At 41.9% G+C, this 14549-nt stretch overlaps 1 protein-coding gene across 1 annotated transcript in view; it reads right to left on the bottom strand.

Moving 5' to 3' along the window:
• Positions 1-2287: 2287 nt before the first annotated feature.
• The window catches only part of LRRC56 (leucine rich repeat containing 56), a 36504-nt gene continuing 24242 nt past the window's right edge, over positions 2288-14549 (bottom strand). Inside the window, exons 7-13 of the mRNA XM_081843143.1 lie at positions 13038-13215; positions 11240-11437; positions 9368-9432; positions 7861-7991; positions 5717-5915; positions 4249-4628; positions 2288-2668 (exon numbers count right to left, since the gene is read on the bottom strand). Of these exons, the coding sequence (XP_081699269.1) occupies positions 2476-2668; positions 4249-4628; positions 5717-5915; positions 7861-7991; positions 9368-9432; positions 11240-11437; positions 13038-13215 (1344 nt within the window). The 3' untranslated portion in view covers positions 2288-2475. The remainder of the gene's footprint in view (positions 2669-4248; positions 4629-5716; positions 5916-7860; positions 7992-9367; positions 9433-11239; positions 11438-13037; positions 13216-14549) is intronic.

Consider the following 14549-nt stretch of genomic DNA (forward strand, 5'->3'; position numbering starts at 1 on the left):
CGCTTGGGATGCCTCTGAATCCAAGGCTGCACTGCTGGGAAGGACAAGTCCCTCTTGTGATGTAAATGCCATGAACTCTCTCTCTTCATCAAAACCCAGGTGTAGAATAAACCATATTTCATAAAGACACTAGTCTCCGCTGCGCCTTGATTTCCCAACAGAAACACAACCTTGGTTAAATGCCAAATCCCCTGAAATCTCTTACTATCGCTTGGCAGAGATTGGGGTGGCCCAAACAATATTGTTAGTTGGCTATGGAACAACATAAAACTCACACATTAACTGGGGACTAGGAAAATAATTTGGCATTTGGGGCAATCTAGGCATGTCTTTCAACATAGATTACCACATAAAAAGAGACAGATTGGAAGTAAGCCCAGCTGGAAGAAAACATTTGGGAGGATGGCTGCAGTACATCATGGTTTAGGGACAATGCAGCACCTCTCTCACATATGCTTTTTTCCTATTAAAATTGGATGTGATTGGGTAATTTTGCCCAGAATTCTTGTGCTACTTGGGGGTACTGTGTGTCAGACTTGCTGGTCTCCCCCATACCAAGGGTAGCGAAAGTGGTGCCCTCTAGATGTTGCTGAATTTTAATGCCCACCATTGGCCATGATGAGGGTTGATGAGGGTTGGAATCTAACATCTAGAGTGCACCATATTGGCTACGCCTGCTCTCTCACCATTTATATACAGAGGATAATTTTAATTATGATTGCAAAGTGAGAGACTGGTGTAATGAAGGAAGCTGGCTTAAATGGTGCATGTTTTGCCAAGGCCAATTTTACACATTTTCTGGGAACGACCATTCTGTGAATTTTGATTTTACTCCTACAGTCCCCTGCTCCATTTACTGCAGAAATGCATGCCTTCTAAGGGTGTGAATGTCCCAAATCCTCTTATATTTTTTAAATTTTTTGGCTTCAAAGGACAAGCTGACGATATGGTGTGAACGTTCTTGGTTTCAGCTCCATTATGCATTTCAAACATTCAACTAGAAAGAAATGACCTACAGATTGGGATGCTGCATAATTCATGTATTATAAATAGTCTTCCAGAAAATAATTTAAACAATTACAGTACTTAGTTTCAAAATATTCACAATAATTGTTGAAATATATCTGTCTTGAGTGCCAGTTCATACATAGCTTTTTTTCTACTTGCAAGCAGTCCCAGCTGTCCTTGGGATTCGTGTTGACAAACATACAGTGTGAACTTGACTATCACATATGCAGACAGCAGCAATTCCCATGATTGTGGCAGCATGCTTTCTCCTGCTGACATGCTCACAACCACTGCTGCTCGCAACATCTGTGAATGCCTGCTCACGTGTTGACTTTATCCATAAGATGTCATACCTGGGGCCTGGTAGAATTGTTTACATTGTTATGCAAACCAGATCAGATTATACCAGTTCATAGCACTTCATATTGTATTCTAAAGCAAAATAAATGTTATTAAAAGTAGAGTAAGCTCCTGCAGTGGTTGAATATGTGTGTGTGCGCGCAGACGAGCACATGCACGCACACACATATTCTTGTATTCCTTTAAAACTGATCTAGTAAAAAAAAGTTACAGAACATTTGATTGCAAATACATTTGTGGTAAAAACACATGAAAAAGATGAGGTAAAGGAGAGATTGTTGGGAATCAACCTTGTCCACTGCAAATATATTTACAACGGACATCTGGCTTGGAGAAAACACAGCCCACCCAATTCAGGTATATCTGTATGACAGCATTCTGGATGAGCATCAGGAGTTCCTTCCAAGTACAAAAAAAAGTGATGTGCTCAATCCCCCTCTCCCAAACTCCTTCTGAACTACTGAGTTTTTCCCTGCTAAAAAGAATAGAGAAGAATGATTTCAAGCAAGATGGAGTGTTTCTACATCAACGTGGAATCCAAGTTCGTGCCTGAATCAGGGATGTGCTTTGAAAGCGAGAGTCCTGCTCAAAGCACACTCAATTCCATTGTACACAGCTTTCCCAGTCTGTTGTATGATTTCACAAGAGGGAATACATCCCTTTGACAGCAGTTGGACACATGGAAGTAGCTGCAGCTGGATACCTGAGGGAATGCTGAAGGATGGTCTGTACCTTCCTCCCACTGGATGAGTCAAAGTGGCCACCCTGGCCATGAGGCCAGGCACGCAGCTGCTGTAAACATCAGGCATAGAGTCACTTGAAAGGGTTATGGCGGCACAAGCTTTCATTCCTCCTTTTGCAGAAGCTGCCAAAATGGTTGATAGGGGAGTTGCAGATTCTCCATTCGCAGCAGCAGCAGTTTTGTTTGAGGTCAATCAAATTGTTTATTTAGACTGCTTTGCTTACCTAGGGCACTGCTGTGTTCAGAGATTGCGATGAGTCAGAGAAGCCAGCCTGTGTTGCTCATAGGAAGATGGGAAACACAGAAAGCAGCTGAAAGCGTCTGTGACTTGGCAACAACATACGCACAGCTGCTGAGGGCATTTCCTACAATTTGGGAGTCTTGCTTTGAGCCGTCATTGAGATATTTGGCTTGCTCGGCAAGCTCTGCAGGGCAGCCTTGGCAGTCAGAGGGCGGACCACATTCAGAACTGCAAGTCCCTCTGGCATTTTTGTGCATGAGCGAACAGCAGGTTGATGAGAGTTGATCATCTTGAGGAGCTTTCTATCTACAGAGGCTCTGAAAACAAGAAACACCAGAGTACAGTGAGTTGGCACAAATATGTTTCAGAGACTAAGCTAGAATTGCATAGTCACTTAAACCTCCTGCACTGGATGCAACAAAGAGGGATAAAACCTCTTCTGTACCCCCTATGTCCCACCTCATTAGCATGGAGAACAACACACCACTCAGTTACAGAGATACAGTATATAGCATGCAGCTTGGGGGTACCTGTGGACCCATTACTGTCACTGGAAGCACAAGTGGCCTTGGTGGCACAGAGTACCTTCCATCAGCTTTGACTGGTGGCCCAGCTGCAGCCCTCTCTGGACTGGGATAGCCTTGCTTCTGTAGTCTATGATATGATAACCTTTAGGCTAGATTACTGCAATGTGTTTTATCATACATGCAGCTACCTTTGAAGATAATTTGTAAACTGCAGCTAGTGCAGAATTCAGAAGCCAGATTGTCAACTGGGAGTAGAAGGCATACAACACTGATCCTGCCCAAAATGCATTGGCTGCCCTGCCCATTAGTTTTTAGCCTCAGTTTGAAGTGCTGGTTTTCATCTACAAAGACTGATGTAACTCAGACCTCAGTACCTTAGAGACTGTCTCTCTTCATATGAGCCTATCCAGAGTCTGTGAATGTGTGGAATGTGGCAACGTGAGAACAGGTCTTTTCAGTGATGGTTATGCAATCTTCTCCCTAGGGAGATATGACTGATGCCATCATTGTTAACTTTTAGGTGCCAGCCAAAGGCATTGTTTACCCTAGCATTTGGTTCTTAACTGGGCTCATATGGCACCTAGCTGTTTTTGGTGTTTGTCATTTAGCTGGGTGGTGTAGGATTCATATCTTTATATAATACTGCAGGATGAGCACTTTGGGTAAATAATGTTGTTTTATTCTTTTGATGTTGTTTTAAATACTTGCCTTTGTATGTTTTTTTTCCAACTGTGAGTTGCTTTGAGACATTTTACGTAGTAAATTATGGATAAATGTAAGAAGAAGAAGAAGAAGAAGAAGAAGAAGAAGAAGAAGAAGAAGAAGAAGAAGTAGAAGTAGTAGTAGTAGTAGTAATAATAATAATAAGGGAGAATATGTTGCAAGTGTCAGGTGCAACTTAGCTTGAACTATAGGCTGATGCATCTGCAACAGGAAGAGTATATAGAGGAACCTCCAAACCTCCCAGATGGTCCTCCTTGTGCTGACCTGTTGAGACATTTTTTTCTGAAAAGCAGGGTAGATAGATAGATAGATCCATTGTTAATCTATGAAAGGGAGATGTGCAGTGGACAGGTGCTGAACAGCTGAAGCTAATCTTAGATGCAAGTTGTCAGTGAAGCTTCTTGGAACTCATTTTGAGAAGGATAACACCACCCAAAACAGAAAACCAAGCAGTAAGTATAAGATCAAAAGCCTGCAATCACACTCTTGAGAGAGAGAGTTAGGTATGCTTAAAACCAAAGCCAATGGGTTAAACTTTAAAGCACAGTTCACTCCATCCTGGATGTTATGAAGCAGCCTTTATCCCATGTGGATTTGTTCCATTTGGTTTAGCAATCCTAGTGAAAGAGCTACCTAGGTATCCCAACCTGATGTTTGTTGGTCCAATTGTTGCTGGTCCTGAAACAGGTCTCTTGGTCTGCTTGCTGTCGGGGCCAAAAGTCCTATGCCTCTGACTTAAGATAGATGTATCAGATAAGGAGAAATCAGGTTTTCTGCTGAGACTCTGAACAGTAGTCTTCTCAAACACATTCTGCACTGTATCACTGTTCTGAGTTGATGAAGGCTGTGGCTTCGGTAGAACTGCCTTTTCTGAACTGTGCACTTTCAGGCGTCTAGCTCCAACAAACTCAGTTCTCACTCGCTGTATGAATGCAGGCGAGGGACTTTTTGGAGGAGAGGGTACAACAGAGCGCTTTATAATGGTGGGCAATGAATTTTCCTGGACGTGCAATGAATCTGAAATGCAAAGGGAAAGCACAGCAATTTAGAAGCAGAGCATGTAACTTCACTCCCATCCACTTGAGAGCGTAAATCAGCAAACACAGGTGCTGTAACCTTCCAACAGTTTGAGTTTGACTTCACCCCCAAAGACAAACTCCTCCATTGTCTCCTGAGACAGATGTCAACAACAACAAGAACAACAACTGTAGTTAAGAGGCTTTCATGAACTGAGGTGGGTTTAGACCAGGAACTCTTGTTCTTATTAGAATGGCCTGAATTTCCATCTATTTAGCTATGAGAGGTTTCAAAATATTAAAGGACTGATAGTATAATTCAGTGCACGTTTACACAGAAATAAGTCCCACTAAATTGAATGGCACTCACTCCCTATGCAGTGTACACAGAACGTCAGTATGAGTTGAACTCTCCCATCATTCAAGTTACAAAGATTGAATGGGAAAAGCTCTCTGTTCCACACTTTATGTTCTACTTGGTACAGCTTCTAAAGAATCTTGGTGTTTGTTACAAAACCCAATAGTTACTGTAGAAAGTTGGAAAGTAGGCAGGCATTCAATCATGGGAAATCAAAGGAAATCTTGATCTCCTATGGCTTGTAGTAGTTTAAATAACCAGAATTGCTTCTTCCCATGCACCTCCCTGTCATGCTCTATAACTTCTGGTCTCTGGAACCTTGCCATCACAACCTGCTTTCTCTCTCTTTCTTCCTTGCCTTCATATTCTGAAATCGGAAGGCAGGGACAAAAATATTGTAATCTGAATGCAAATAAAATGTTGATACAAGTTAGCATTATTTCTCTTCTGAGCACATACTACAGGTCTTGTGATTCTTTTAAGCATAGGTATCTCAAATTGAAAGTTTGCTAAAATAATTACTCAAGCCAATCTGTGCTTATTTTGTTAGCCAGAAAAATCCCCATGTGTGTATTTCAGAAGAAAATGATAGGAAAGATAACTCCATGCACATATTTTTGACAGAGAAAATGGAAATTTGCCAAAGATACATACATATCACAGGAACTTTAGAACTACAAAACCTAAGGCAGGCATATAATTGCTGTTACTTGTCAGTAACAAGGGGTGCATTAATCATTTGGATAATGTACCTGATGATGAAAGACGGGACTGGCAAGAAGAATCTGATGATGTGATTTCCATGATCTCCTCCTGAGTGGCTTCTTTCAGATCTTCATCACAGCTGTCACTCAAGCTGTAGTGTTCCTCCTCCTCACTTAATGTTGGTGTTGTTTTTAGCTCCTGGGGAGAATTTGCCCTTTGGAGAGCTTGTAGGTGCCTGCCAGAAATTTGATGCTAGTAAGTTTGACTTTCTTCCTGCCCTATCCAAACCACATGCTCCAACACATTAAAAAACATAATGCACTATACACTAGAATCTATAGATTTAAGATAATATAATGACCCTATCTAAGTAAGAGTAAAATACTCCATGTTACAATACTCCTTCAGAGACAAGCTTTGACCCTGGCACTGTATTCTCGCAACACTTTTAGATGTTCAGATTTGAGCTTTGGCAAGTCTCTTTTGGGAAGAAATGCCACAAAGAGAAAGCTTCCACCAAAAACTCTTCTGAAAGCTTTGGAACTCACTTCTGGGAGCTGTTCATTTGGCTCCCTCTCATGGCATTATAGAAATGGATGGAGACTATTCTGTACTTTTCAAAATTAGCCCCATTTTATGTGTTTTTATTTTTAGCTTTGATATGAATTTTCATAGGATGGATTCAAGAGGCTTTATTTCGTTGCTTGGTTAACTGCTTTTGGAGCAGCAGTTGTAAAGCAATTTTAAATTTTTGTGAATAAATTAACACAATTTTTTAAAAATGGGTGTGGGTGTAGGTGTGTGGTCCCATCACACAGATAGACACAGGAACTCCCCATTGCACTTTAATGCTAAATTTGAAACATAGGACAAAAACCCTGAAAGAAAGATTGATGAGATGGAGGAAAAGCCTTGCCTACACCATTCCTTCCAGACATACAGCAATCATGCTGGCACGACAATTTTCCAAGGTGAGCAGCAAGGTTGACTGACGGCAACGATGTGAGCCAAAGATGTACAGCAGGGAATGGCTACTTGGTGCCCTCTAGATGTTTGCTGCACTATAATGCTCATCATGCCAACTATTGGCCATTCTGGCTGGAGATGATGGGAGTTGTACCCCAACAGTTGGAGGGCTATAGGTTCCCTATTCCCGATGTAGTCTGCAGGGAATCTCTGTTAGTACAACCTTTGTTTTCCAATCTGTAAAAAGAGACTACCTCATCCGTGGGAAGAACATCTTGACTAAACAGGTGACAAATCAGTTCTGGGAACAGATTACATCAGAATTTAAGTGTGAAAGGCAATTCCTCAGAACTGCCACAAGGTGGCTTAAGTGCTTATCTTATCGCAGTGAGAAGAAACAGGCAGAAAACTAAACTTTCATATGCTAATTTAGACAACAGGATAATCTAGTGAGCAAAGGTCCTTAAAAATGGGGTAAATGTGTTGGGTCACAAAAGTTTCCATAGTTCACATGCCTTAAGCTTTGTGTGTGTTTAGAATGGTCTAAGAGATGCAGCACAGAGCATCTTGGAGCAAGACAGGTTTTCTGAAAAGAAGCGAACGGTTGATATTACCAACTTCTTTATTCCATTTGGTATTTTGCAATGTTTATTTAATAATTTTAATCAGAATATATATTTAAATATTTATATTCTGCCCTTCTAGTGCTTATACATCGCTGAGGGTAGATAGCAACAATTAATACTGCTATAAAATCCAATACTATTTTAAAAAACCCCACACACAATTAAAAACAGGCAGGTGCAACAGATAGAACAGAAAAAGCTGGTAAAAAAAAAGTCAATAAAAATCAAATACAGTAAGGTTTTGGCCAAGGCAAAATACCATGAGAAGGGGCCAACTGAGCCTCATGGGACAAATTATTCCATTATTTAGGTCCAACCCCTTAGAATTCCCTCTCTCTTTTCCCCAACAACAGTACCTCCACTACAACAGAGACATAGAGAAGGGGCTCTCCATCAGATCTTAGGCAGCACTCAGGCTTGTATAGGAGGAGGTGATCCTTAAGGTATCCTGCGCCTAGGTCATGGCCTGGACAGAAGCAAGTCAGCTTATAGTTGAGTGTTCATTCCATACAGTGCTCACTGGTTGCTTTATCTGGGGAGTAGGTCACTTGACAAACTGTCTTAATAAGACTAAATTTGAACTCTTACTGGAGGTGATGCTCTTTCAGGAGTTTCAGCTCAGCGTAGATGTCATCCGTATTTACATAATCAGTTTCTTCAATGCCAAAGGGATGTACTGCCGGCTGACTTGGTGGCTGAAACAGGTTCATTACTGTAGGCTACAACATAGATGAAATAATGTCAGAACACATCTGCTGTTCACTATATATTTGACTGAAAACTTCTCATTTCTCAAGGACCACAGATTGTTTGTTTTTTACAAGTTAATTTTCCTCTTGCAACCATTTTCTGAGGTAAAGAATTCCTCTTATTGCGGCCAGTGCATGCGACACCACCGGGCTACTGCTGTGGAGCCACAAAAGATGGGGTGTGGTGCATGGACTGGTGGACAACTGCAGGATGAAGGAGCAGCAGGGCCAGGCAGGCTGCTTCCATGACAATTCCACCTGTTGCTTGTTTAATGGTGGTGTCCTAGCAGTGTCCTTTCCTTCATCAGCACCCATCATTATTCAAGGAACTGACGCAGGGCACCCTGCTGTGATTCTCCCCTCAGCAATGCCCCTATCAGCTTTCACAGTGGGCTTCCATCGTGTGCAAGGCCACTCTGAAGCCCAGCCTGACCAAGACACAAGGTAGATTTTATATAATAACTTGTAAAATGCCCATAATTATGAGGCAAGGTTTGTATGAAGGATGATGTCTATATTGCAGAGAGAACCAGAAGATGTTGTGTGTGGCAAATAAAAAACAAAAACCCACTCCATGTGTATACACACACAGTGCACTTCTAGGTGTTCTTTAAGAAAAATAAATCAAGACTTTATGAAGTTAAAATAACTACCCAGTAGGAAATATAAAATAAAGGACCCAGAACACACTTCTATGTGTTCTGAGCGCAGATACACATACCTGTTATAAACCCCTTCACTGCAACAATATACTTATCCACACTTTCCAGGCACAGGTCCAGGCTTAAAAGTTCTGTGCCCAATTGTTGTTGTGTTTGCCCTGGAGCTTTTCCTGTTGGAGCAAACATCAATTCAGTTTTTAAGTGGATTGCCATTTGCTCCAATTGAGCTTCAGAGAGCGGAATTTCACAGGGAAATCTCTGAAGCAAAAAAGGACACTCAGACATGCAGCTTTAAAGTGTGGACTGTGCCTGGAAGGAGAGGAGGAAACGTAACTGCGGAGAAGCCCAGCGTCTTAAAGCACAATGTTTTATTTTCTCCATTAAAGTAGACAGCAGTTTAGTGGGATGCAGTGATAGTTTAGATAGATGTCTGTCACTTCTCTATGTTCTCATGTGCTGGCATCCCACCCCACAATGGGAGGCCCTACACCACCTTGCAGCTTGAGCTGTACAGACATGCAATTAACTTTTTTCAAAGTTTGTTTCTTCTCATAATGGTCTTCTACACAGTAGAAATCTATGGAATTCTATAGAACTCTTCAGCTTTTATCTCCCTAGAATTAATGACATGCTGGCTTGCCAAGAAAAAAAGAAAAAAGAAATTACATATGAAAGAAAACCTACACCTAGTTTCTGTCTCCGTGCATGAAGAGCTTTGATGGGGTTCCCACAAATAACTCTGCTGACACCTGGAAAAAGAAAAGTAAGAGGGTTTGTTCTAGTTTACCATTTCATAGCCACTGAAATCTTCCTATACTGTCATCCCATTTGCTTATATACCGGTATGTTAAGGGGAATGCAAGTTGTATGGTTAATGTGCATAACAACCAGCCATTGAGCACATTCACCAAGTGTCATGGAAAATGTGTCCATAATCTTTCCATGAATAAGGACTTGTGCACAATTCCTGGTCTTCTTCTTCTTTGGCGATCACTCGTAGCCGAGTAAGATTGTCTTCCATGAACACGGTATTAACACTGAGTCCGTAAGTGACTGTGGAGGCCAATTCTGGATCCACACATCCTTCCACAGTGGGGACATAGGTTTCCGGGCGGGAGTTGATCATGGTGAGGGTTTGCCAAGCGTGCCTTCCTCTTAGCGCATATCTCCCTTTCGTCCTCAGTTCAAGCATCTTCAAAGTCCATGACACCTTTGGTAAAGGCTGTTCTCCAACTGGAGTGCTCGCAGGCCAGTGTTTCCCAATTGTTTGTGTTTACACTACATTTTTAAAGATTTGCCTTGAGAGAGTCTTTAAACCTCTTTTGTTGACCACCACATTACGCTTTCCATTATTAAGTTTGGAATAGAGTAGTTGCTCAAACAACATGGCCAGTCCAATGAAGTTGATGTTGAAGAATCATTTCTTCAACACTTGTGAATATATACATATTCTCCCAACAGGCCTTAGGAAATGTGACTGCATTTTTTAATATTCTTGACCACATTCTTTGGTCGATACGCATAATCTAAAAAAATATATATGCATTTTTTCCCTATGTCTTGTCCAGACGTGGGCAATCTGCATTCCCTGGATTGCTTCTGACCCACTGCATAATCTTACATGGTCTGCAATGTACTCTCCTACTGATCAGCAGAGCGGCAGGAAGGGGGAGAGCTACAGATAAAGATCAACTTTTTTCTTCAGTTGAACCACCTCTTTTCACCATTCTCATTGGTTTCCCAGGCAGCTGAGCAGCACAAGGCACAGTGGAGGGAGGGGGTTTCCAAGGAGAGAAAATTCTCCCACGATTCAGGTGAAAACTGGTCCCCCAAGGGAAAAGCTTAATAGCAGCATAGGATCAAGCATCATGGGAATCGTAAAGGAGCAAATATTTAGCCAGCTAAAGAAGGGTTATGAGCAGGCAAAAGAGGACTGCAAGAGAAAGAACAATGGCTGGCTGTTATGCATGCTATCTGCTTATTCCCTTTAACATATTCAACAATACAGCTGGCTCATTCATTGCTTTTCATATTTAGGGAAAGGAAGTAGTAGACTTTCCCATTTTGGTTTAACTATTGGTGCACAGCTACTGCTTCGACACCACTGAATAGCATGCAAAGGTGAGCTGAGGTGGAGATAGTAATAATGGACAAATCTCATCTTGCTCAGCTGAAGACAACATAGTAGTCAAGTGGTCTCTTTACATCTAGTCACTGTAAGGCAGAAGTTTGTCTATCTGTATGGCAAGAAAGCTGGAGACAAACTCACTATGACATAGTGGATCATCCTACTGAAGGCCAGCAATAATATAAATGAAATGAAATGAAGTTTGAGCCATCAAACAATGCCTTTTAACCCACTGTGCATATTTCCAGGGTCATATTAACTGAAAGAGATATACAAAAATCTGTGCCCAATGCACATACATCTCATTCAAGGAAATATATGGGAGAGCAAGAATGCTTTTAAATCATCTGTGTACATGCACACATGCTTTTGGAAGAGAGGTTTGCAAATGGGAGGTTAGGCAAGAATGGCACCAGGTATTCCATTACCATGTGTCAAGTCACTGGCGTCATCTTCAGGCAACATCTCATCACAGATGGTAGCCTCCAGGAGGGTGCTACTACCAGAGAGCAAGTGGGCGCTAAGTGGTCTTTGTGGAACCTGAGGTCGAGAAGCTGACAAGAGCTGAGTTATGGCAGGTCTCACAGCAGAGCCGGGCCTTCTTGCTACAGGTCCTAAATAAGAATCTAAACAGGGTGATGGGGGGGAGTTCAGTGAGATATTGCAACACATAATAAGATGGTATAAATGTTCAGTTTAGCAAAGCAGTGATAATGAGCAAAGGAAATTCTTTTCCGTATTCTAAATAATGTTGGCGCTCATGCGCTATCCTGTTGGAGCCTCGAGAGGGCTAGCTTTCTTCATTGTCAGTGTCATCTTCCAGCCACCCTGGTTCTGTAGAGATGTAAATATCTGACAGCAAGGTATAGAAAGAAGCTTAGAATGCAAGTATGGGAGCAGGTATTCAGAACCAACTTTGAAATGGTAATGACTTAAATAACAGTTGAAGTTTTTTTTGGATCCAGCTATAGGGTTTCCACATTTAGGTAAAAATTATGGAATGGGAGTCTAGCAAAACATATACCACCAGTTCTGGTTTGGTATCAACTGGTATCTGATTTTTATATATATATTTTAGGATGGCCCCAAACAAAGTTGTCATCTATGCCATAATTTCAGTCATTGGTGTGTGTTGGTACACCATTATTGTATTTTCAAAGCTAAAATTTCTCATCATCTCCAGAAGGTCTCGTGAAAAGAGCAGGAACAGTTTAATCAAAGAACACAGAACAATACTAGGTCATTAACTTCTGAATGGAACAAAAGACAAAGTACTTTGGAGCCTTAATGAGTTATTTTGGAAATGCATTAGTATTTTAAATAAATACAATAATAATCCATAATTTTCAGGATGTCTAACTCCTGGGAAATGAATTTCACTGCAAGCAGTATAATCAATAAGCTTCAAAACTTTATCAAGAAGGCAGTATTAGTTCATTGTTCCTGTTCTGGACCAAATGGACCAAGTGGAACGCCCTCCCACCAGATGTCAAAGAGAACAACAACTACCAGACTTTTAGAAGACATCTGAAGGCAGCCCTGTTTAGGGAAGCTTTTAATGTTTGATGGATTACTGCATTTTAGTATTTTGTTGGAAGCCGCCCAGAGTGGCTGGGGAAGCCCAGCCAGGTGGGTGGGATAATAATAATAATAATAATAATAATAATAATAATAATAATAATAATAATAATATCTCCCTCAGGGTAGTATTCAGCTGAACCTTGATGTTAACAGTGACAGACCAAAGTTTTCAAATGCTGTCTGCTGCTGGTGAGATGAGGTGGAAAATTTCAAACATGGCGAAGCAGCAGGTGGGAGGCTTCTAAACCCTTTTACTGCCTGCTGCTTGTTTCACTATCTCTAGCCACCTTTCCCCTAGCAAATCTTGAGAAGAAAAAGAGTGTGAGAGCCGGCGGGGGGGGGGGGCAGGATGTGGAGGCCTTTGAAGCTCCTTTCCCACCTACCACACAAGAGGACCCACACCTATCTCTCTCTGTCTTACAGCTGTTTAGAGTGTTCTGTGTGAAGACACACTTCTGCTGCTATCACACATCTAACTCTACCCTTACACTCTTGCAAAAGCTACTGCCCATTCTTATCCCTGATAACCAGGCCTGGCTCTGGTGCGTACAAGAGAGTGTGCATGGACCTATGTATGTACACATTATCTTCCTCTGAAACATTGTCCCCAGCAAAAATGGATCCTTGGGTAATAATTTGGCCTGCCTGAACAAGATGCCTCTTCAGCCAGACTTCCATCTTTGATGGATTCCTTGACAAGTAGCCACTCCTTGTTCATCTTGCATGGGAAAGGAAGATCAGTTTGGTCTGCTGGTATTTCATCCAAATATTTTAAATGAGGGATGAGTTTTTTCACCTCAGCTCTGTAGTTGTAGTCTGGGACCTAGGGGGGAAAACCCAAAGCAGAAATTTCTCAGTGTAGTCATTTCAAACACATTTTGACAAGGGAGAGGGGAGGGAAATCTGAGAAGTGGGCAGGAACCACATAAGGACACTATGAAACAAAGTCCACTAGTTCATCTAGTTCAGGGATGGGTAGAATGTAGACTGTAATCTATTGGTAGAGTCCTGGATGATTTACAGTAGATTTGCAATAGTTTCTAACTTCCTCCCCCCCTTTTTTTTTTACCATCCCTAGTTTATCTAGGCCAAACTAGCAGGCGCAGAGAGCTTGATTCCGACTAGAACTGTGGTGTGGAGACTAGAGTGTAAAATCCCTTTTCTCCATCACTTTACACCTAGATGGGCCTTACAATTAGTCTGCTGAAAAGAAGAAACCTTACAGAAAAACTAGGAGTGGGATGCTGTGTGACAGGACTAATTTTGATTAGTTCTGGTGCTGAAGAAAATCCAGGGCTGAGCACATGTTCAGAAGCACCTTTGTTCCTTAATTTTAAGTGTATGGCTGTCTGTGGTTCTCGGGGTTCTAGTAAAAAGCAAAGTAGATGCTGCAGGGGGCATCACTGAATGGAACACACTCTAGATCTGGACTACAGAAGCTTCCTCTCACTCCACTTTCTATATGACATTTTTCTTTTGCACTTTAAGATTTAGGAATCTAGAACCTGGTCAGCAACTACTGGGCTACATCTACTTTCTTCCTACTAACCGATTCCTATGCAAGCTTAAGGCAAGGCAAAGTGTGATCAGCCAGAGAGGCTTTTCTACTGTCCCCGCCCCCCCTTATGCACCTCATCTACTGCCTCCTGTGACTCAGCCATGGCCAAGCAAAGAGGGAGCAGCTGGGGTCCATAAAGGGAGGACTCCCCCAAGCCTCCTCTGCTGCACATGCTGGAGAGGAGGAGGTCAGAGTTCTTTGCTTATGACTCATCTTGCGTAGGAGAAATGACAAGCTGCATTATGAGGCATCCTTGAGATCAGGCACTATGCTAGGACCAGATGGGAAGCCCCTAAGGACTGGACTAAGCCCCCAGGCCACAGTTGCTGGTTACTAACAGATGGCTTTGGACACATGCATTAAAACTGCATCTTCTGGAGCAGCCTTTAGATTGCATGATTCTGGGAGGGTGCGTCACCCCTAGATTTTGTATAGTGCTACAAGAGAACTGAAGCAAAGTAGCAGTAGTGGTAAATATATGCAGCACTTGGAATATTTCCCCCACTTTCAATGAACTACAAACTGCTACTCCATCTGTATAATGTTAAGACTGGCTGATGAACTTTTGGCCTATATTCTTTCCAGAATGGGGTAAATAC

Source organism: Podarcis erhardii (assembly GCF_964252035.2).
Source record: "Podarcis erhardii genome assembly, chromosome: 1".
Taxonomy (NCBI): domain Eukaryota; kingdom Metazoa; phylum Chordata; class Lepidosauria; order Squamata; family Lacertidae; genus Podarcis; species Podarcis erhardii.